At 46.3% G+C, this 20,658-nt stretch overlaps 1 protein-coding gene across 5 annotated transcripts in view; it reads left to right on the forward strand.

Moving 5' to 3' along the window:
• The window catches only part of LOC115197280 (genetic suppressor element 1), a 36,642-nt gene extending 16,884 nt beyond the window's left edge, over positions 1-19,758 (forward strand). For 2 of the 5 annotated variants that reach the window (XM_029758660.1, XM_029758661.1), the window contains exons 4-14: positions 7,719-7,891; positions 8,096-8,290; positions 10,231-10,392; positions 10,819-11,096; positions 11,320-11,608; positions 14,169-14,803; positions 14,961-15,073; positions 15,161-15,443; positions 15,758-15,871; positions 15,981-16,613; positions 16,807-17,128. In XM_029758660.1, the coding sequence (XP_029614520.1) occupies positions 7,719-7,891; positions 8,096-8,290; positions 10,231-10,392; positions 10,819-11,096; positions 11,320-11,608; positions 14,169-14,803; positions 14,961-15,073; positions 15,161-15,443; positions 15,758-15,871; positions 15,981-16,613; positions 16,807-17,093 (3,162 nt within the window). In that variant the 3' untranslated portion in view covers positions 17,094-17,128. Of the gene's footprint in view, positions 1-2,905; positions 3,038-7,718; positions 7,892-8,095; positions 8,291-9,084; positions 9,251-10,230; positions 10,393-10,818; positions 11,097-11,319; positions 11,609-14,168; positions 14,804-14,960; positions 15,074-15,160; positions 15,444-15,757; positions 15,872-15,980; positions 16,614-16,806; positions 17,129-18,949 lie in introns of those variants that run through there. The other 3 variants (XM_029758662.1, XM_029758663.1, XM_029758664.1) reach the window with 3 other exon arrangements.
• Positions 19,759-20,658: the final 900 nt, after the last annotated feature.

Genomic DNA, 20,658 nt, shown 5'->3' on the forward strand with positions numbered 1-20,658 from the left:
ACAAGAATGGGCCATATTATTTCAACAGTATTGTGGCTCTGAATATAAACAGCAACACCTCCACCATTGGCATTTCTATATTTTATGTAAATGTTATAACCTTGTATTGCTACCATTGTATCATCAAAGGTATTATCTAAGTGAGTTTCAGAGTCAGAATATGAATGTCATCTGTTACTAGCAAATGATTGATTTCAGGAACCTTGTTTCTTAAGCTACATATGTTAACATGGGCTATTTTTAGCACTTTTCTTCAGGGATGCTTACTTGTTTTCATTGCTTTACTGGGAAGCTTAGCAGAAGTAGATATGCTCATGTTATGTATGTTAGTGCAGTTTGAGCTGCACACAGTGGACTTGCTTCTAGGGCACACCGCCTGAGTGCTAACAGCATAAATCTGGTTCATAGGCACATGATTGCTGCATACAATATCTGTAGGATCAGCAGAGACATTCAGGACAGTTAGAGGGACATACATTAGGTTACTTATATTGTGCCTACTGACACCCCTGCTGTAATGTACAATTGCTGAAGCACTATAACAACTCTGTGTCACAATGGTAGGGATGAGTTGAGCTGGGCTTTAGTCATTGTTAAGTCATTGTCTCAATGCAGCCTTATAGTGCTGTGAAAGGATCCAAAATCCCAAATGATTTGGGTGGATCCCATGCTCCTTATAAAACGTGTTTTGTTTCCAAAAGGTATCGAAATTGTCAACAGAAGTTACACATTGAGCTGCAATAATCACGTGACATCCTTTGACTCTGCTATCAGATAGGGGAGCTCCAGGCAACACCGGCCAGTCAGATAACGACAAGCCTTCCCTGTAGCTCAGTTGGTAGAGCATGGTGTTTGCAATGCCAGGGTTGTGGGTTCGATTCCCACGGGGGGCCAGCACAGAGGAAAAAAAATAAAAATGTATGAAATGTATGCATTCATTACTGTAAGTTGCTCTGGATAAGAATGTCTGCTAAATGACTAAAATGTAAATGTAAGCGAAAACGGCATCCAGCCACCAGCGTAGAAAATGTAAACATTCCACTCTTGAGTTTTCCCCAGTTTCTTACATAGGCTGGTGACCTGCGTGATTAAGGAAGCCACCTCACCGCAAGCAAACAATTGCCACATTGGAACGCTGAGTGATCCGGTTTGTTCCAGAACAAAGCGTAGTAGATACAGCCCTGGAACCGTTCATTAATTTCTCCAGACAAAGAGGGCCCCATTGCAAAACTCATCTGGTACTAACTTCGTTCGCTTGATGGCTAGCAGCTTAGCGTCTCTGTCAAGCAGGCTTCAACCTGTCTGTTAAGTGGGATTCCGGGACAAGAAATAGTGGTCCTAGCTGTTAAAGCTAACCGTGTCGCGGAATCCAGGCAAAAACAAGTTCTGTATTCGTATTTAATGAATAGCGGTTTTGTTTTAATACAAAATAAGTGTTTCCAGGATACAGTGTTCCGCTGCATATTTTATGTAGTGCTCATGGAGCCTATATGAATGCTTCATGAAGCCTTCATAAGATGCACTTAAAATAATGCGGAAGAGAGAGTGAGTCACCCAGTGGACCCATACTGGAAAGAAAAGTGGTAGCTGTAAACACTGTCTCCTACGTTGTTGTGTGTGTGTGCAGTATGCTGTGAATAGTGAGCTTTGTGTGCATTTTCTTGTGTCCCTTGTGTCCCAAGAGCCCTGTGTGTATTTGTGTTTGTATTTAAGATGGAGTGAGGAACTAGGCCCTCTAAACAATCCAGGGGTTAGCCCCCCGAGCAGCCTTTCTCCCCCTCACAAAGAGCAGTCTGTCTGGTTCGGCCTCCTAGCCTAGGGCAGGGGGTAGTGGAAGAGAGAAATAGAGAGCAAGGAGAGAGAGGGTTAAAGAGAGGAAGAGGAAGGAAGAGGCAGGGAAATGGACAGAGTGTGGTAGAGAGAGAAAGAGAGAGAAAGAGAGAGGGGGGTATAATCAGAGGGAGTTGGACTGAGTGAAAAAGAAAGGGGGACAGGGATAGAGGAAAGTAAGTATGAAGGAAGGAAGTTAAAGTGGAACTGACAGCATTTTAGCAACATTAAATCTTTTAAAAATCTGTTCATATACATCCCCAGGAATAATATTTTTACTTTTCAAAACATTTTCTGACAAGCGAGCACTTAGATATGCTCATTTCCACATTTTCAAAATTCTTAGAATGTTTGGGAATTACATATACTAAGGCATTTGTGAAAATTCTACAGCAATATAGAGTGGGAAAGCCCATGCGTTTGGACAATTAATAGACACTGCAGCAAATAAAACCTAATAAAAACATCGGTCTCGTCCAAGACCAGAATCTACACAGACCGGTGCGCAATAGCCAATCAGAGCTACAGTAGGCCTTTATGCCAACAAGCCATTTGCCACACAGGCCTGCCATCATTCACTTTGAACTGGACTGTGTTTACAGGCAGTGTCACGTTTTCTTAGGAGCAGGAAAGGGGCAGAGTCAATAGCAGGAGACTGAGGTTCGGTAGCACAGAAGTTTTATTCCACCGTAGAAAATAAGGTAGCCGAAAAAGCACAGGGTGCGCACAACACCCAAAGAGGAGAATCGTTCCAAAACGATAACATACGGGGCGCAGCCCGGCAAACACAATACAGAATAGCAACACGCTGAATACTAAGGCAGCGCTAACTACCACCTGCCCTCTTAGCGACAGACAAACAATCCCGCACGAATTACTGAACACAAAAGGACAAACTAAATACCCCCCACTAATGACAAACAAGGAACAGGTGCGGCCCTAGACAGACAAAACCAAAAGACACAGAAACATAGATCGGTGGCAGCTAGTAGGCCGGCGACGATGACCGCCGAGCGCCGCCCGACCGAGGAAGGGCGCCACCTTCTGTGGATACTGTGACAGGCAGTTGCAACATTAGACAATTAGAACGCATTCGCCAAAAGCCACAAATTACACCTGAAAGTTTTTCTACAAATAAGTAAATACCACGGGAGTCTTCTTACATTTGGGAACATTACAGTGCTATTGATCAAACAACCATGAAAAGGTAGGCTCTCTCTCCCTCAGTTTTGCACAGCAACAACAACAAGATGAACAACTAATGCTAGCCAGAGCAAGATGAGCTAAAATCTAATGAAGGAAAATTAGATAAACCCTTTCAAACTTTTAAATCTAGTTCCCGTCATAAGTGCACTGATAAACGATGGGGAATGTAGCCTACTCGTCCTTCTGCAGCTTGCTTGCCAATGCATTCATTCTTGTCCCAACCAATCATTCAAGCTAACTGGCTAAAGTTGGCTAGCTTGCTAGCAAGCTACTTCCAGACACAAATGAGAGAACACCTCACTCTGACCATTTTACTCACCCTAGCAGAGCTGGTTAGGCTGTTTACATGTTATCTAGAGCATTCTTGACTAACTATTTATTTTTTTGCCTAGGTTTACTGACACCGGTCATACAGTTGAAGTCGGAAGTTTACATACACTTAGGTTGGAGTCATTAAAACTTGCTTTTCAGTGCCTCTTTGCTTGACATCATGGGAAAATCTAAAGAAATCAGCCAAGACCTCAGAAAAAAAATGGTGGACCTTCACAAATCTGGTTCATCCTTGGGAGCAATTTCCAAATGCCTGAAGGTACCACGTTCATCTGTACAAACAATAGTACGCAAGTATAAACACCATGGGACCACACAGTCACCATACTGCTCAGGAAGGAGATGCGTTCTGTCTCCTAGAGATTAACGTACTTTGGTAAGAAAAGTGCAAATTAATCCCAGAACAACAGCAAAAGACCTTGTGAAGATGCTGGAGGAAACAGGTACAAAAGTATCTATAGCCACAGTAAAACGAGTCCTATATCGACATAACCTGAAAGGCTGCTCAGCAAGGAAGAAGCCACTGCTCCAAAACCTCCATAAAAAAGCCAGACTATGGTTTGCAACTGCACATGGGGACAAACATAGTACTTTTTGGAGAAATGTCCTCTGGTCTGATGAAACAAAAATATAACTGTTTGGCCATAATGACCATCGTTATGTTTGGAGGAAAAAGGGGGAAGCTTGCAAGCCGAAGAACACCATCCCAACCGTGAAGCATGGGGGTGGCAGCATCATGTTGTGGTGGTGCTTTGCTGCAGGAAGGACTGGTGCACTTCACAAAATAGATGGCATCATGAGAAAGGAAAATTATGTGGATATATTAAAGCAACATCTCAAGACATCAGTCAGGAAGTTAAAGCTTGGTCGCAAATGGGTCTTCCAAATGGACAATGACCACAAGCATACTTCCAAAGTTTTGGCAAAATGGCTTAAGGACAACTAAGTCAAGGTATTGGAGTGGCCATCACAAAGCCCTGACCTCAATCCTATAGAAAATTTGTGGGCAGAACTGAAAAAGCGTGTGAGAGCAAGGAGGCCTAGAAACCTGACTCAGTTACACCAGCTCTGTCAGGAGGAATGGGCCAAAATTCACCCAACTTATTGTGGGAAGCTTGTGGAAGGCTACCCGAAACGTTTGACCCAAGTTAAACAATTTAAAGGCAATGCTACCAAATACTAATTGAGTGTATGTAAACTTCTGACCCACTGGGAATGTGATGAAAGAAATAAAAGTTGAAATAAATCATTCTCTATACTATTATTCTGACATTTTCACATTCTTAAAATAAAGTGGTGTCCTAACTGACCTAAGACGGACTTTTTATTAGGATTAAATGTCAGGAATTGTGAAAAAACAGAGTTTAAATGTATTTGGCTAAGGTGTATGTAAACTTCTGATTTCAACTGTATCTTGCAGGTAGTGCAAGTTCATAAATTCATCAGTTATTCTGCGCTCTGGCACACTCAGACGAGAGTGCTCTGAAATCGGAGTAGATAGCCAGAGTGAATTTGCGAACGCAAGAGATATGCTAACTGGATAACAGTCATTCAAGTTCTTGCTAGCTAACCAACTGACACCAGCATCTCTAGCTGTGTATAGCCACCGAAAAACAATATGAGGGGGAAAAGTCAGTCACTAACCCACTCCTACAATGACATGACATCCTCCTAACAGCTAGCTATCTAGCTAACATTAGGCTCAGTGTTTTTAGCTTGCTACATAATTAGATATGCTAGTCTTTTAGCCACGTTATGACTGACTTGTGATGATTGCTCTTGCTGGTTTGATTGAATTGACATTCCCAGCATTAGTTACATTCTTCAGTTTTTGTCCAAAATACTGAGTCATTGAAACTGAAACAGTGCATCCGAATGGAGGCTGCAAACAATGTACCAGGCCAGCTGTGATTTTCAACCCGATACCAATAGTTTTTGGACTACCAAGAAATGTACTGGTGAATTATATTAATCATGCATTGAACTGCCTCCACTAAGGCCAACAATGCCTTAGTGTACGTCATGGAATGTTGAGTCGAATAGAACCTATTTTAAAAACCTCTAATTAAGTTGGTTTTGTAGCATAAATTGGTTATTTGATATATTTTTGACTGATATTATGATTGTCTGTTTGTTTCATATCTGCAAAGAGTTAAAACGCTGTCAGTTCCACTTTAAGGACTGAAAGGATATGATGTTTTGACATTCTCTACATGGATGTAGCAGGTGTTTCTATTCAGAATGACTCCCAGAACACAACACATCCAGTCAGAGTACATCCAGTTCAACCAATAAGGACAGCCTGTGGAGGCTAATTGGCTATCAGCAAGGTCAGGGGTCAAGGTGTGTGCTGAAAAAGCTGAATGAGCATAGTATATATTGTTTTTTTTGACGGCCTGCATATGATGGTCAGTTTGAGGGGAGGGAGGGAGCAGAGGTGAGTGTGCCTCTCACCCGACTCACCGACACCGTCCCTCCGCTGAGAAATGGGGACTTCCAGCTGACTCATGCACCAATTCATGTTTTTACTATGACCAGAGAAAGTGAAATATTCATAGATATTAAAAATACACAAGCTGCTAATAACACAAGCTTATGGGAACACTTTGCTATAGTAATTCATTGCAGCTGCAGTGCTGGTTGTAGTGTGAGTGGAAGGAGGGAGAACACACATTTTATGGCTTATTAAAGTGTTGAACGAAGTGTTGACAGTGCTGAACAACAACTTAATCATGAACTTACTAATAAAAACAGCAACTCTTTGCTGTATTCATTGAGTCTCTCTCTAGTCATGGTTTTAAAAGTTTAGAAATCTCACAGTATGAACTTTGCTGTGCGTTCAAGTTTTTTTTACACCAATGTTTGGTGATCGACTAGGAATGACTTGGATTGCAATCAACCAGTTGGTGACCACTGCTCTAGACTGTATTATTCAACTCAGCTTAAGCCTAGGCATTAGCACTGGGAGCTAATATGTCCTCAGCAAGGTTACTCATGTGTGGGAGTAGTTTGGTAGAGTGAGTGAGTGTGTGGTTGTTTATACTTGATGGGGAGAGAGGTAGACAGCAGAGAAAGATGAAGGGGGTAGTAGAGGATGAGTTTTAGGATGTTGCCTCCAGCCCTGATCTTAACTTGCTCTGACATATCAGAAGCACTTCTCCACCCGGGTGGGCTTTTAGTTAACAGCTGAGAGGTCATCTCCCCTCCCTTTCATCTATTTCATCCTCATCCTCCCTCTCTCCTACTCTCCCCCTCTCCCTCCTTCCCCCTGCTCCATTTCCCCTCTCCTTCTTCCACTTTCCACTACCTTCCCCCTCTCCCCTGTCCCCCTCTCCCTCCCACCAACTCTCGCTCCGCCCCCTCTCCCTTTGCTCCCCTCTTCCTCCGTTCCCCTCTGCCTTCGTCACCCTCTCCCTCCACTCTCCTCACCCTCCGCCCCCCTCTCCCTCCATTCCCTTCTCCCTTGTCCCCCACTCTCTCCACCCCCTCTCCCTCCACTCTCCTCACCCTCCGCCCCCCTCTCCCTCCATTCCCTTCTCCCTTGTCCCCCACTCTCTCCACCCCCTCTCCCTCCACTCTCCTCACCCTCCGCCCCCTCTCCCTCCATTCCCTTCTCCCTTGTCCCCCACTCTCTCCACCCCCTCTCCCTCCACTCTCCTCACCCTCTGCCCCCTCTCCCTCCATTCCCTTCTCCCTTGACCCCCACTCTCTCCGCCCCCTCTCCCTCCACTCTCCTCACCCTCCGCCCCCTCTCCCTCCATTCCCTTCTCCCTTGTCCCCCACTCTCTCCGTTCCCCTCTCCCTCCATTCCCTTCTCCCTTGTCCCCCACTCTCTCCGTTCCCCTCTCCCTCCATTCCCTTCTCCCTTGTCCCCCACTCTCTCCGTTCCCCTCTCCCTCCATTCCCTTCTCCCTTGTCCCCCACTCTCTCCGTTCCCCTCTCCCTCCATTCCCTTCTCCCTTGTCCCCCACTCTCTCCGTTCCCCTCTCCCTCCATTCCCCTCTCCTTCCCTGCCTCAAGCTCATAGAGCTATTAACATGAGAGTCTCTTGCTGTGACCTAGAAGAAGGTGATGTGTGTGTGTGTAGGGGACAGACATGACAGGGGTGTCAGAGTAGTGATGAGAGCATTGCTGGCAGGGGATTCAGTGATGCGTGTTCCTAACAGAGTGGGGGTTGGAGTAGCTACATTGATAGCCAATGACAGTGTTAACATGCTATGGTTAGCTCAACATTAAGGGACAAATCCTGACATGAATACATGTTGTGAGTGGGAGATTTTTTATTTTGCTTAACAAACATGATCTATTTCCGTCTCTCTCTTCTTCTCCCTCCCTCTCCCTCTCTCTGTCAGGCTGAGTCAGGTGTTTGTGGAGTGAGTAGGGAGAGTGTTGGGTCTGAGCTCAGCCCTACCCAGGAGAAAGGAGGTTATCCTGTCCCCTCTCCTCACGTCTTGGCTCATTCCTCTTACCCCTTCAGCCTCACCCCCAGCTCTGTCATGCAGGATCGCGGACTACAGGGCCTTAGGTGAATCACTCCTGGATGGTTATACACACACATACAAATACACCACACACATGTACACAGACACACACAGACACACACAAACCCATCAACAGTGCAACGGATAAGTCTCTCTTGCTTAAACCACATATGCACTATCCTCCGTTCACCCCAAAATCAGCAGACTCAAATTTGCAATCTAATCCCCAACTCCTCCCCCTCCTGTAGTCTACCTGGTCAGGTACACCCTGCGGTTCCCTCGGGGACGGTCCCAGAGGAGTACCTGAGAGGACTCCGCCCCTTTGCTACCTCAGACGACCTCCGTCTACCCTCGCTGCACCTGGGGCTCGACCCCGTCACCGCTGCCCATGTTACTGCTGCTGCTGCCTACTACCACCCTGCCTACCTCCACCACCTACACAGGTCAGTCTATAGACCACCCTGCCTACCTGCACAGGTCAGTATATAGACCACCCTGCCTACCTCCACCACCTACACAGGTCAGTATATAGACCACCCTGCCTACCTCCACCACCTACACAGGTCAGTATATAGACCACCCTGCCTACCTCCACCACCTACACAGGTCAGTCTATAGACCACCCTGCCTACCTCCACCACCTACACAGGTCAGTATATAGACCACCCTGCCTACCTCCACCACCTACACAGGTTAGTCTATAGACCACCCTGCCTACCTACACAGGTCAGTATATAGACCACCCTGCCTACCTGCACAGGTCAGTATATAGACCACCCTGCCTACCTCCACCACCTACACAGGTCAGTATATAGACCACCCTGCCTACCTCCACCACCTACACAGGTCAGTCTATAGACCACCCTGCCTACCTCCACCACCTACACAGGTCAGTCTATAGGCCACCCTGCCTACCTCTACCACCTACACAGGTCAGTCTATAGACCACCCTGCCTACCTCCACCACCTACACAGGTCAGTATATAGACCACCCTGCCTACCTGCACAGGTCAGTCTATAGACCACCCTGCCTACCTCTACCACCTACACAGGTCAGTCTATAGACCACCCTGCCTACCTACACAGGTCAGTATATAGACCACCCTGCCTACCTCCACCACCTACACAGGTCAATATATAGACCACCCTGCCTACCTACACAGGTCAGTATATAGACCACCCTGCCTACATCCACCACCTGCACAGGTCAGTCTATAGACCACCCTGCCTACCTACACAGGTCAGTATATAGACCACCCTGCCTACCTCTACCACCTACATAGGTCAGTATATAGACCACCCTGCCTACCTCCACCACCTACACAGGTCAGTATATAGACCACCCTGCCTACCTACACAGGTCAGTATATAGACCACCCTGCCTACCTCCACCACCTACACAGGTCAGTATATAGACCACCCTGCCTACCTGCACAGGTCAGTCTATAGACCACCCTGCCTACCTCCACCACATACACAGGTCAGTATATAGACCACCCTGCCTACCTGCACAGGTCAGTCTATAGACCACCCTGCCTACCTCCACCACCTACGCAGGTCAGTATATAGACCACCCTGCCTACCTCCACCACATACACAGGTCAGTCTATAGACCACCCTGCCTACCTCCACCACATACACAGGTCAGTATATAGACCACCCTGCCTACCTCCACCACATACACAGGTCAGTCTATAGACCACCCTGCCTACCTCAGTCTGACTCTATAGAATCAGTGTTCTACAGATGAGACAGAGACACAGAGAGACAGGCAGACAGACAGGAAGACAAAGAGACAGGCAGGGAGACAGAGAGACAGACAGGGACACCGAGAGACAGGCAGGGACACAGACAGACAGTGAGACAGAGAGACAGACAGGGACTCAGAAAGAGAGACAGGGAGACAGAGAGACAGACAGGGACACAGAGAGACAAACAGGGACACAGAGAGACAAACAGGGACACAGACAGACAGAGAGACAGAGAGACAGACAGCGACACAGAGAGACAGGGAGACAGAGAGACAAACAGGGACACAGAGAGACAAACAGGGACACAGAGAGACAAACAGGGACACAGACAGACAGGGACACAGAGAGACAGACAGGGACACAGAGAGACAGGGAGACAGAGAGACAGACAGGGACACAGAGAGACAGGGAGACAGAGAGACAGACAGGGACACAGAGAGACAGACAGGGACACAGAGAGACAGACAGGGAGACAGAGGTTTGAAGCAACCTTTGTGTTTGTGTGTCCGGGTTGGGATGTATAAATGGCGACTGAACCCCAAAATGTGCCAAAGGTTGAAATGAATTGCTCCCTCTCTCTTTGCCTCTCCTGCAAGTCCTTTTCCCCTTGTCTCTCTCTCTGTGTGTTCCAGGATGGAGGAGTCTCTGTGTCTGTCTGCACTGCGCTCTCAGTTCTACTCTGTACCAGCAGGCGGAGCCTTCTCTACCCTCCACCCCTCTGCCCTCCACATGCACGTGCCTGGGGCACGCTACCCTGGGGAGCTCAGCCACACACACAACGCAATAGCTGAGAGGTAACACACACGCTTCTAATACATACACACACCTGCACCTGCCCTGAGGGCTGCTACCTTTGGAAGCTGAACAATCACTCTGGCTGAGAGGTGTTACACTCATACATGCACACACACTTTGTAATCTCTCTGCAGGAAAGGCACAGGTTGCTGACTGTGTTATATTTTGCTATCATATACACATCATACACACCAATACACACATCTGTGTCTGTGTGTGTTTATATCCTGTGGTTACCTATTAATTGTTCATCTTCTCTTGCTCACTCATGCTGTCTTAATGCTCTGTGTGTGTGTGCGCGCATGCAAGCGTGGGCATGTGTGTGCATAGGTGTGTGTGTTTAACAGTGTGTGGTTAATCTGCCCCATGTTGGGTGTTGCATCTCTCCCATGTGGATGTGTGTGTATCTTTTAACCTCCCCACAGACTACAGATGGAGGAAGACCTTCGCCAACGAGAGAAACAGAGGGAGCTTGAGCTGGAACGGGAGAGAGAGAGGGAGCGGGACAGAGAGAGGGAAAGGGAGCGAGAAAGGCAGAGGGAGAGAGAAAGGCAGAGGGAGAGAGAGAGGCAGAGGGAGAAAGAGAGGCAGAGGGAGATGGTGAAAGCGGTGGGGACCCAGTACCTTGCTGGATTGAAGGCTCTCACGGCTCCGCCGGAGGACAGGGTCAGACCTGGGGAGAGGCTGACACCCAACAGACTGGGTGCGGTGTACATACACACACACACACACACACACACACACACACACACACACACACACACACACATACAGTAAAGATGAAATACACACACTGATTGGTTGATTTCCCGTTAATTAAGCAGCAGATATTTCTCTTGAACGTAGAGACTGATCACCATCCATATCATGCATTATAAAGTGCATGATGTAGTGTTTAATTATAATACTTCATCTCTTTTCCCCAGGTAAGCCCACCCTCCCTGCCCTCCCAGTCCCTAAACCTCTACAGCCAGACTTCCAGTCCTCCAGGGGGTCAGCCTCTCACCCCATTCCCACCCTGGTGCCCTCTCAGATGGGGAACGCACACACTGCCTCAGGCTCTACCGGGGGGCTCCATGGAACACTGGCCTCTGCAATGAAGCTCCATCAGGCCAATGGGGAGAAGCTCTGGTTGTCAAAGCAACGCCGGCAGGGGCAGGAGAGTGAGACGTGGTCACCTGGGGAAGGGGTGGAGCCTAGGAGACACAGCTACAGGTGAGTGTCTAATCAGGCAATGAACAAGCAGTTGAGATATGCATAAGTTAATCAGTTTCCCCTGCAGGGTGTTTGTATGTGCATCAGGGCTTCATTTGGAACAGGATCCGGTACCTTTCAGTTTTTAAATGTTTCGTTCCGGAACGCATTTTCTAGGATTCGTTACCTCTTATCACCAGTGGTGTAAAGTACTTAATTAAAAATACTTGAATGTTCTACTTAAGTCGTTTTTTTGGGTATCTGTACTTTACTTTACTATTTATATTTTTGACAACTTTTACTTCTAGTTCACTACATTCCTAAATACAATTATGTACTTTTTACTCCATACATTTTCCTTGACATCCAAAAGTACTCTTTACATTTTGAATGCTTAGCAGTACAGGAAAATGGTCTAATTCACAAACTTATCAAGAGAAGATCACTGGTCATCCCTACTGCCTCTGATCTGTCGGACTCACTAAACACATGCTTCGTTTGTAAATGGCGTCTGAGTGTTGGAGTGTGCCCTCGGCTATACATAAATAAAAGAAAAAAGAAAATGGTGCCGTCTGGTTTGCTCATTATAAGGAATTTGAAATGATTCTTACATTTACTTTTGATACTTAAGTATTTAAAACCAAATACTTTTACTCAAGTAGTATTTTACTAGGTGACTTCCACTTTTACTTGAGTAATTTTCTATTAAAGTATCTTTACTTTTGTAAGTATGACAATTCGGCACTTTTTCCGCCACTGCTTATAACTGTTTGTAATGTAACATTTTTAATAAAAACAATCAGAGTTCATTCAAGTTGCCTTGTCTGTAATTCTCCTGCCCACTAAAAATGTCATTTGAATAGCGGCTGATATTCTAAGAATTGATTTGTGTTGGGCCGGCCCGGGTTTATGGTTTACGCAACATGTAGCATGTGTCAAAATCATTCCACGGAGGGCCGAGTTTCTGCGGGGTTTTCGCTCCACCCTTGTACTTTATTTATGAATTAAGCTCACTAATTAGTAAGCAACTCCCTTTCACCTGGTTGTAAAGGTCTTAATTGAAAGGAAAAAACTAAAACTGGCAGACACTCGGGCCTCTGTGGAATGTGTTTGACACCCCTGTTGTAGCCTATGATCCCTCAAATTTAACTCTGGACCTCGAAGCTGGTTTCACTGCATTTTTTCATTGTTCCCCTCTAGTCAGGGACTGATTTAGCCTGTGACACCAGGTGTGTGCAATTAATTATCAGGTAGAACAGTAAACCAGCAGGCGCCGGACCTCGTAGTGTAAGAGTTCAGTACCCCTACTATAGACCAATGAGTGGTCATTGCTGTGGTGAGAGAGAGAATCGTGCCTGTAACTCTCACAGAACTAGAATGAGATTCACTGTCTATGATCTCTCTCTGCTCTGATAGACATGAGCCTGCAACTCTCATCCCTCCAGCGTTGCACTTCATCATTTATTACCTTATAGAATCATCATCATAGCCGCGGGAAGGGTGCTGGAGGTGCCACAGCACTCCTGATCAATTGAAATACATTTGCCAAAGTTCTAGAATTACTGCTGTCAGTTCAGAAAGAAAGGGAATCATTCAGAATACTACACCGGGAGTGGGCCTATGACTATAATTTAGCCACAGAGGAGAAATAGCGTTGCAAATCTGTCAGTGAACAGCATCTTGCCAAAACAGGCCTTTCGCAATATTTCAAATACAATCGTTGGAAAGCATATGGCTCCTGCTGAAAAGAGAAGACTCTAATCTGTCTATAATCTACCAAAATATTTGATCAACTTCCAAATAGGCCTTTTAAGTGAACAGCATTGTTTTACAAAGTAAAACAAGAGAGAGATGAGCTTTTGGCACGAGCGCATTGGCCATCGCTGGTGAGTGAGCTGTGCATCATTGGCTGAGTCAGTGAAACTGGAAAGCTTTTTTAGGACTATCATTTCCTCCTCGTATTGTACACTCTGTGTGTCTCCTCACACCTAGGCCTGGACTATTTTTATTGATCTGAGATTCTCAGTTTGTCGATGTCATAGTAGCCTGTCATTTTGATCATTTGTGAGGTAATAAAAAAAGATTCTGCTAAAGTATCTAGTCATCAAAAATGACGTAGAATTGTGTGAAATGTGTTTCTAAAAGACAACATTTTTCCTAGACCCTAAGCTCCACATTCTTTCCCCCATGTGTGCAACTTCTGCAAGCACCTCTACTCTACTGCTCTATGCCAGTACGCAAAAGCAATGGTAATGCAAAAGCAACGATAATGCAAAAGCAATGATAATGCATGCAATGCTTTATTATTATAAAGGTGATTTTTTTCTGGTACTTCAGAGCCCCCCACGTCACCCCCCCTCTCGGGCTCACTTTTACAAATGAAACACGATGTGCGTGCGTTAATGCATGTATTAAGATAACACTGCAGTATCCTCCGAGTCAGTGCTCTTTCTACTCTGCTGACATCTGCTTTTAGCTTGGCTGCATCATCAAGGTCAACTCTGATAAAAACCAAGTGTGTTTGTGTGTGTGTGTGTGTGTGTGTTTGTGTGTGACTATATTGTTTTTCTTGTCTTCACAGGTCCAACGCCAGCCAGCGTGACCCAGGCAACAGAGAGTCTCAACCCCACCTAGGAACCCCACCTCCACTCATCTCCCCCAAAGCTCACCCTCACCTCCTCCCCCACCACCCTGTCCCTCCCACCACCCTCTGGAACCCTGCCTCTCTCACAGAGACCCCCCCAGAACCTCGTCGCAGGTTTGACTCCCCTATTCCCCCCTCCCGTCCTCCTCCTGGTCTGACCAGAGCTGAGTGGCCCCCCAGCTCGGAGCGGAGGGAAGAGGGATGCAGGAAGACGGGGGAGGGCCCAGAGAGGTTCTCCTTCATCAGGGGACCAATTCTGCAGGTTTCTGGCCTCTGGAGCAGGGCTGAGCTTGAAAGATCCACTCACAGTCTCCACCACCAACATAACCACCACCATAACCACCTCCAACAGCAGGGCTCACTGCTCCTGTCCTCCCCCAGCCCCAGCTCTGACCTGGGGGTCCAGCGCCCGTCCAGCTCCCCCTCTCCCTCCAGGGACCTCCAGAAGTCTGAGCGGCCAGGCCAAGAGCCTCAAAACCCAGTGGTGTACGATAAGATCCTTCAGCAGCAGCACAGGCTGGTCAGCAAGCTGGATCTGGAGGAGAGCAGGAGGAGAGAGGCCAGGGAGGGAGGTAAGAAGAAACGGGACGTAAGAGGGAGGTGAGGAGAGTGGGCATTCAAGAGGAGATAAGACGAGATCTGGTGTGGGCTTTAACAAAAATCTGGTCTGTACTCTCTCTCTCTCTCGCTCTCTCTCGCTCTCTCTCGCTCTCTTCTCCCCTCCCCCAGGGTATTACTATGATCTAGATGAGTCGTATGATGAGAGTGATGAGGAGGAAGTGAGGGCCCACCTCAGAAGGGTAGCAGAGCAGCCCCCCCTAAAACTAGACACGTCCTCAGAGGTAACTACCACACACATGAACAATTTTCACTTGTGCTTCTATTATATCGTTGTATGATTTAATTCTCTGTAATCTGTCTCTCTGTAGAAGGTGTGTTTTCTGCGTGTGTGTGGCCTGACCACGCTGGCCCATCGTGACCAGCTGTTTCATCAGAAGAGGAGGAAGAGGAGGAGGATGCTGAGAGAGCGCAGCATCTCCCCTCCTCCTGTACAAGGCAAGAGGAAGATCCCTTGTTCTACTGTGGCACCCGTTCCCCCCCTCAGCACCACTCTCACCCCTGAAGAGATGAACTGCTTCCCCCAACTGGAGGACAAGAAACACTTCCTCAACATGCTTAGCCTGTCCCATGTGACCAGCCAGCAGAGGAGAGGTAACATACAGTACATTAACACCACCACAGTACACCCTTATTCTCCAACCCGTATCCACTACAACCTAGTGTACTCTAATTCCCTATCCAAGGGGTATTAAAATATTACCCTAGGAGTTCCGAAGTACTGCTGTTTTTCTGTTCTACCTCATAGTTAATTGCACCAACCTGGTGTCTAAATCTCTCCCTGATTAGAGGAGAAGAATAAAAAAAACTGTGGAACTGGCTTTGAGGTCCATATTGAATTTGAGGAATCTATCCCATTTTCACCCCTCCCCCTTGCTCTCTTTTTCTATCTCTCTCTTGCTCTGTAGATAAGGAAAAGATGGAGGGGTTGCTGAAGGCTATAAAGCTAAAGAGTGTGACATTGGACACCATCAGATACAACCCATTACCCCTCTGTAGCAGCACTCCTGTTCTCTCAACTGGTAAGACGCACACACACACTCATGTGCGCTTGCGCACGCACACACACAGACACACATACAAACAAAGGGTAACACCCATGAGATCCTTATACTGTGTTTATGTTTTCAGGCGACTACACACCTGACCTCCCAACCTGCAAGTCAAACGGACTACACTACCCAGACTCCCCAAGCCCCTTGCTCCCCTACCCCCACCATCCCGACAACCTTCACACAGACCCACTAAACCCCCAACCCCCTCCCCTGGGCCTCCACCCCGACAGGGCAGGACTGTGCGAACGTCACCCGTCTAAGTGGCTCCAGGGTCTCCAGAACGGAGCGGGCCACCTTGGCCATCCTCCCCAACCGAAGGTGCCCCTGGCTGGGCAGAATGGGCAGAACAAGCCCTGGGAAAGATTCATCCGGGAGGACTTCGCCCAACACTTCCACCAGGCTGTGTTGCAGTCTACCCACAAGACACTGGGTAGCTCCATATGCGTTCCAGAGTCCAGTATAAAGTCTGAGCCCTCAGCACCCTACAACATCCCCCCTCTGAAGAGACCAGACCCCCTCCACACACCTCCACACCCCACCAATGGGCATCATCCCTACCCTTCTCCACCCCACCATGACCCTGATGGTGTACGGTTTGAGCGCTCAGAGGAAGAGGAGGAAGAGGAGGACGAAGAGGAGGAGGAAGAAACCCCTAGGAAGTGGAAGGGCATAGAGTCAGTCTTTGAGGCGTATCAGGAGTATGTGGATGGTGAGTTAACCTTTCATCTACAAATTGTTTTTAGTTTTTTGTCAAATTTTCTTTCTCTTCCCCAACATACAATTTCTCATCCTCTATCTATGCCCATCTCCCTATCTGTCTTCCTCCCTCTCCCTCTATGACCCCATGTCTCCCCTTTACCCTCCTGTCGCTCTCTCTATTTCTCTCTCCCCCTCTCTCTCAGAGCGGGGTATGGAGAGACAGGTTCTCCACAGTCAGTGCAGGAGGCTGGAGACTCAGAACTACACTCTCAGTCTGACAGCTGAACAACTCTCACACAGCATGGCGGTAAGAAACTCAGGGCCCATATCCACAAAGTGTCCACAAAGCTCCCATATCCACAAAGTGTCCACAAAGCTCCCATATCCACAAAGTGTCCACAAAGCTCCCATATCCACAAAGTGTCCACAAAGCTCACATATCCACAAAGTGTCCACAAAGCTCACATATCCACAAAGTGTCTCAGAGTAGGAGTACTGATCTAATCAAATCAAATGTTATTTGTCACATGCTTTGTAAACGACAGGTGTAGACCAACAGTGAAATGTTTATTTATGGACACTTCCCAACAATGCAGAAATAAAAAAACAGAAATAACAGAATATTAACACAAGGAATAAATACACAATGAGTAACGATAACTTGGCTATATACACAGGGTACCAGTACTGAGTCGATGTGCAGGGGTACGAGGTAATTGAGGTAGATTGGCTCCCCAGATCCTCAAAAAGTTATACAGCTGCATCATCGAGAGCATCCTTCCCAGTTGCATCACCGCCTGGTATGGCAACTGCTCGGCATCTGAACATAAGGCGCTATAGAGGGTAGTGCGAACGGCCCAGTACATCACTGTGGCCAAGCTTCCTGCCATACAGGACCTATATACTAGGCGGTGTTAGAGGAAGGCCAAAAAAAGTGTTAAAGACTCCAGACACCCAAGTCATAGACTGTTCTCTCTGCTACCGCACAGCGAGCAGTACTAGAGCGCCAAGTCTAGGTCCAAGAGGCTTTTAAACAGCTTCTACCCCCAAATCATAAGACTGCTAAACAATGAATCAAATGGCCACCTGGACTATTTGCTTTGACCCCCCGCACCCCTTTATTTTTACACTGCTGCTACTCGCTGTTTATTATCTATTCATAGTCACTTTACCCCTACCTACATGTACAAATTACCTCGACTAACCTGTATCCCCTCACATTGACTCTGTACCGGTACCCCCTGTATATAGCCTCATTATTGTTATTTTATTGTTACTTTTTATTTTATTTTAGAATTTTAAAACATTTAGTAAATATTTTCTTAACTCTATTTCTTGAACTGCATTGTTGGTTAAGGGCTTGTAAATAAGCATTTCACAGTAGGGTGTACTATAGCTGTTGTACCATTCCAGTGTTGTACTTGCTATACTTTATTTACTTTGCCACCATGGCATTTTTTGCCTTTACCTCCCTTATTCTCACATCATTTACTCACATTGTATATAGTCTTATTTTTTTCTACTGCATCATTGATTGTATGTTGTTTTATTCCATGTGTAACTCTGTGTTGTTGTATGTTGTCGAACTGCTTTGCTTTATCTTGGCCAGGTCGCAATTGTAAATGAGAACTTGTTCTCAACTTGCCTACCTGGTTAAATAAAGGTGAAATAAATAAATAAATAAAAAATGTGACAAATAACATTTGATTTGATTGGAGATATGTACATATAGGTAGGGATAAAGTGACTAGGCAACAGGATAAAAAAAAGGTCAATGCAGATAGTTAAATAGTTAGCCAATAGCTACCCAGACTAACTATTTAGCAGTCTTGTGGCTTGGGGGAAGAAGCTGTTCAGGGTCCTGTTGGTTCCAGACATGCGGTAGCAGAGAGAACAATCTATGACTTGGGTAGCTGGAGTCTTTGACAATTTTTAGGGCCTTCCTCTGACACTGGCTGGTATAGAGGTCCTGGATGACTGGAAGCTGGGCTCCAGTGATGTACAGGGCCATACACACTACCATCTGTCGTGCCTTGCGGTCAGATGCCAAGCAGTTATCAACTTTTTGAGGATCTAGGATCTGTCCATACAATTTTATTTATTATGATCAAAAAGTAAAAAACTAAAGCTTGATCAGCACTCTGTCTGTCTGTCTGTCTGTCTGTCTGTCTGTCTGTCTGTCTGTCTGTCTGTCTGTCTGTCTGTCTGTCTGTCTGTCTGTCTGTCTGTCTGTGACTGTTTGTTTACACTAATGTGCTTTGTTCACCCCTACTCACTCTTTTAGTAACTCTTTCGCTCTTTATCTCTCTCTTGCTCCATTCCCTCTCTTTCTCTCTCTCCCTCTAGGAGCTGCTGAGTCAGAGACAGAGGGTGAGAGATGAGAGAGAGAGACTACAGGCTCAGCTAGAGCACTTCAGAAAGTGTCTGACCCTTCCCAACGTGCACTGGGGCAAGGGGCAGCTCAAAGGTCGTCTCCCCCGGTGACTCCCTGCCCTGCTCCTGACAGATTGACAGAGACAGACAGACAGACTGACTGACCTCTGGAGAGAGGAAACTGGATTGGTTCCCAGTCAGAGGCAGAGATGGAAGAGAGCTCTGGACTGGGAAGGAAGAGAGGAGGGTAGAAAGGGAGGAGTGCCACACTCCTAGACTCTGTAGTGTGGTCAGACTCACCATTGGTGAAAGACTAGAAGTCTAAAAGCTGGAGGTCGTAGCTACATAAGAGTATGGCATAATATTGGCACCCACTTTAACCAATTCTAGAATTTGGGACAATAAAATGACGAGTATATCCTCCTTTTTTCCCTCCTTGATTTTGAAGGGTTTGGAAGCAACCAATAGCAAGCTCAAAAGGGAATGCACAACCAATAGCAAGCCAACCAACCACTGAACTGGAAGGACGAATCAGCCAAGATGCACTTAAAGACCTAGAAGAGCTACTAGGGATCAAACTAGTGACATTGCTGTTAGAACTATCTAGAACAGCAAACAATGTGTTATAAAGATATTACTATTCTGGAACTTTTTTTCACTTGGGTTCATGGACTTGCAAAAACATAGTTGTAGAATATTTAAGACAGTGTTTCTATAAGAAAATAACTGGATGTTGTGAAAATGTTTATATATATATATGCACTACCGGTAAAAAGTTTTAGAACGCCTACTCATTCAAGATTTTTTTCTTTATTTTTACTATTTTCTACATTGTAGAATAATAGTGAAGACATCAAAACTATGAAATAACACATATGGAATCATGTAGTAACCAAATAAGTGTTAAACAAATCAAAATATATTTTATATTTGAGATTCTTCAAATAGCCACCCTTTGCCTTGATGACAGCTTTGCAGACTCTTGGCATTCTGTCAACCAGCTTCACCTGGAATGCTTTTCCAACAGTCTTGAAGGAGTTCCCACATATGCTGAGCACTTGTTGGCTTCTTTTTCTTCACTCTGCGGTCCGACTCATCCCAAACCATCTCCATTTGGTTGAGGTCAGGGGATTGTGGAGGCCAGGTCATCTGATGCATCACTCCATCACTCTCCTTCTTGATAAAATAGCATTAACACAGCCAGGAGGTGTGTTTTTGGTCATTGTCCTGTTGAAAAACAAATGATAGTCCCACTAAGCCCAAACCAGATGGGATGGCATATCGCTGCAGAATGCTGTGGTGGCCATGCTGGTTAAGTGTGCATTGAATTCTAAATAAATCACTGACAGTGTCACCAGCAAAGCACCCCCACACCATACCACTTCCTTCTCCATGCATTGCAGTGGGAAATACACATGCAGAGATCCTTCGTTCACCCACACTGCGTCTCACAAAGACACGGCGGTTGGAACCAAAAATCTCCAATTTGGACTCATCAGACCAAAGGACAGATTTCCACCGGTCTAATGTCCATTTCTCGTGTTTCTTGGCCCAAGCAAGTCTCTTCTTCTTATTGGTGTCCTTTAGTAATGGTTTCTTGGCAGCAATTCGACCATGAAGGCCTGATTCACACAGTCTCCACTGAACAGTTGATGTTGAGATGTGTCTGTTACTTTATCTCT

This window comes from Salmo trutta, chromosome 7 (genome assembly GCF_901001165.1).
Source record: "Salmo trutta chromosome 7, fSalTru1.1, whole genome shotgun sequence".
NCBI classification, from domain to species: domain Eukaryota; kingdom Metazoa; phylum Chordata; class Actinopteri; order Salmoniformes; family Salmonidae; genus Salmo; species Salmo trutta.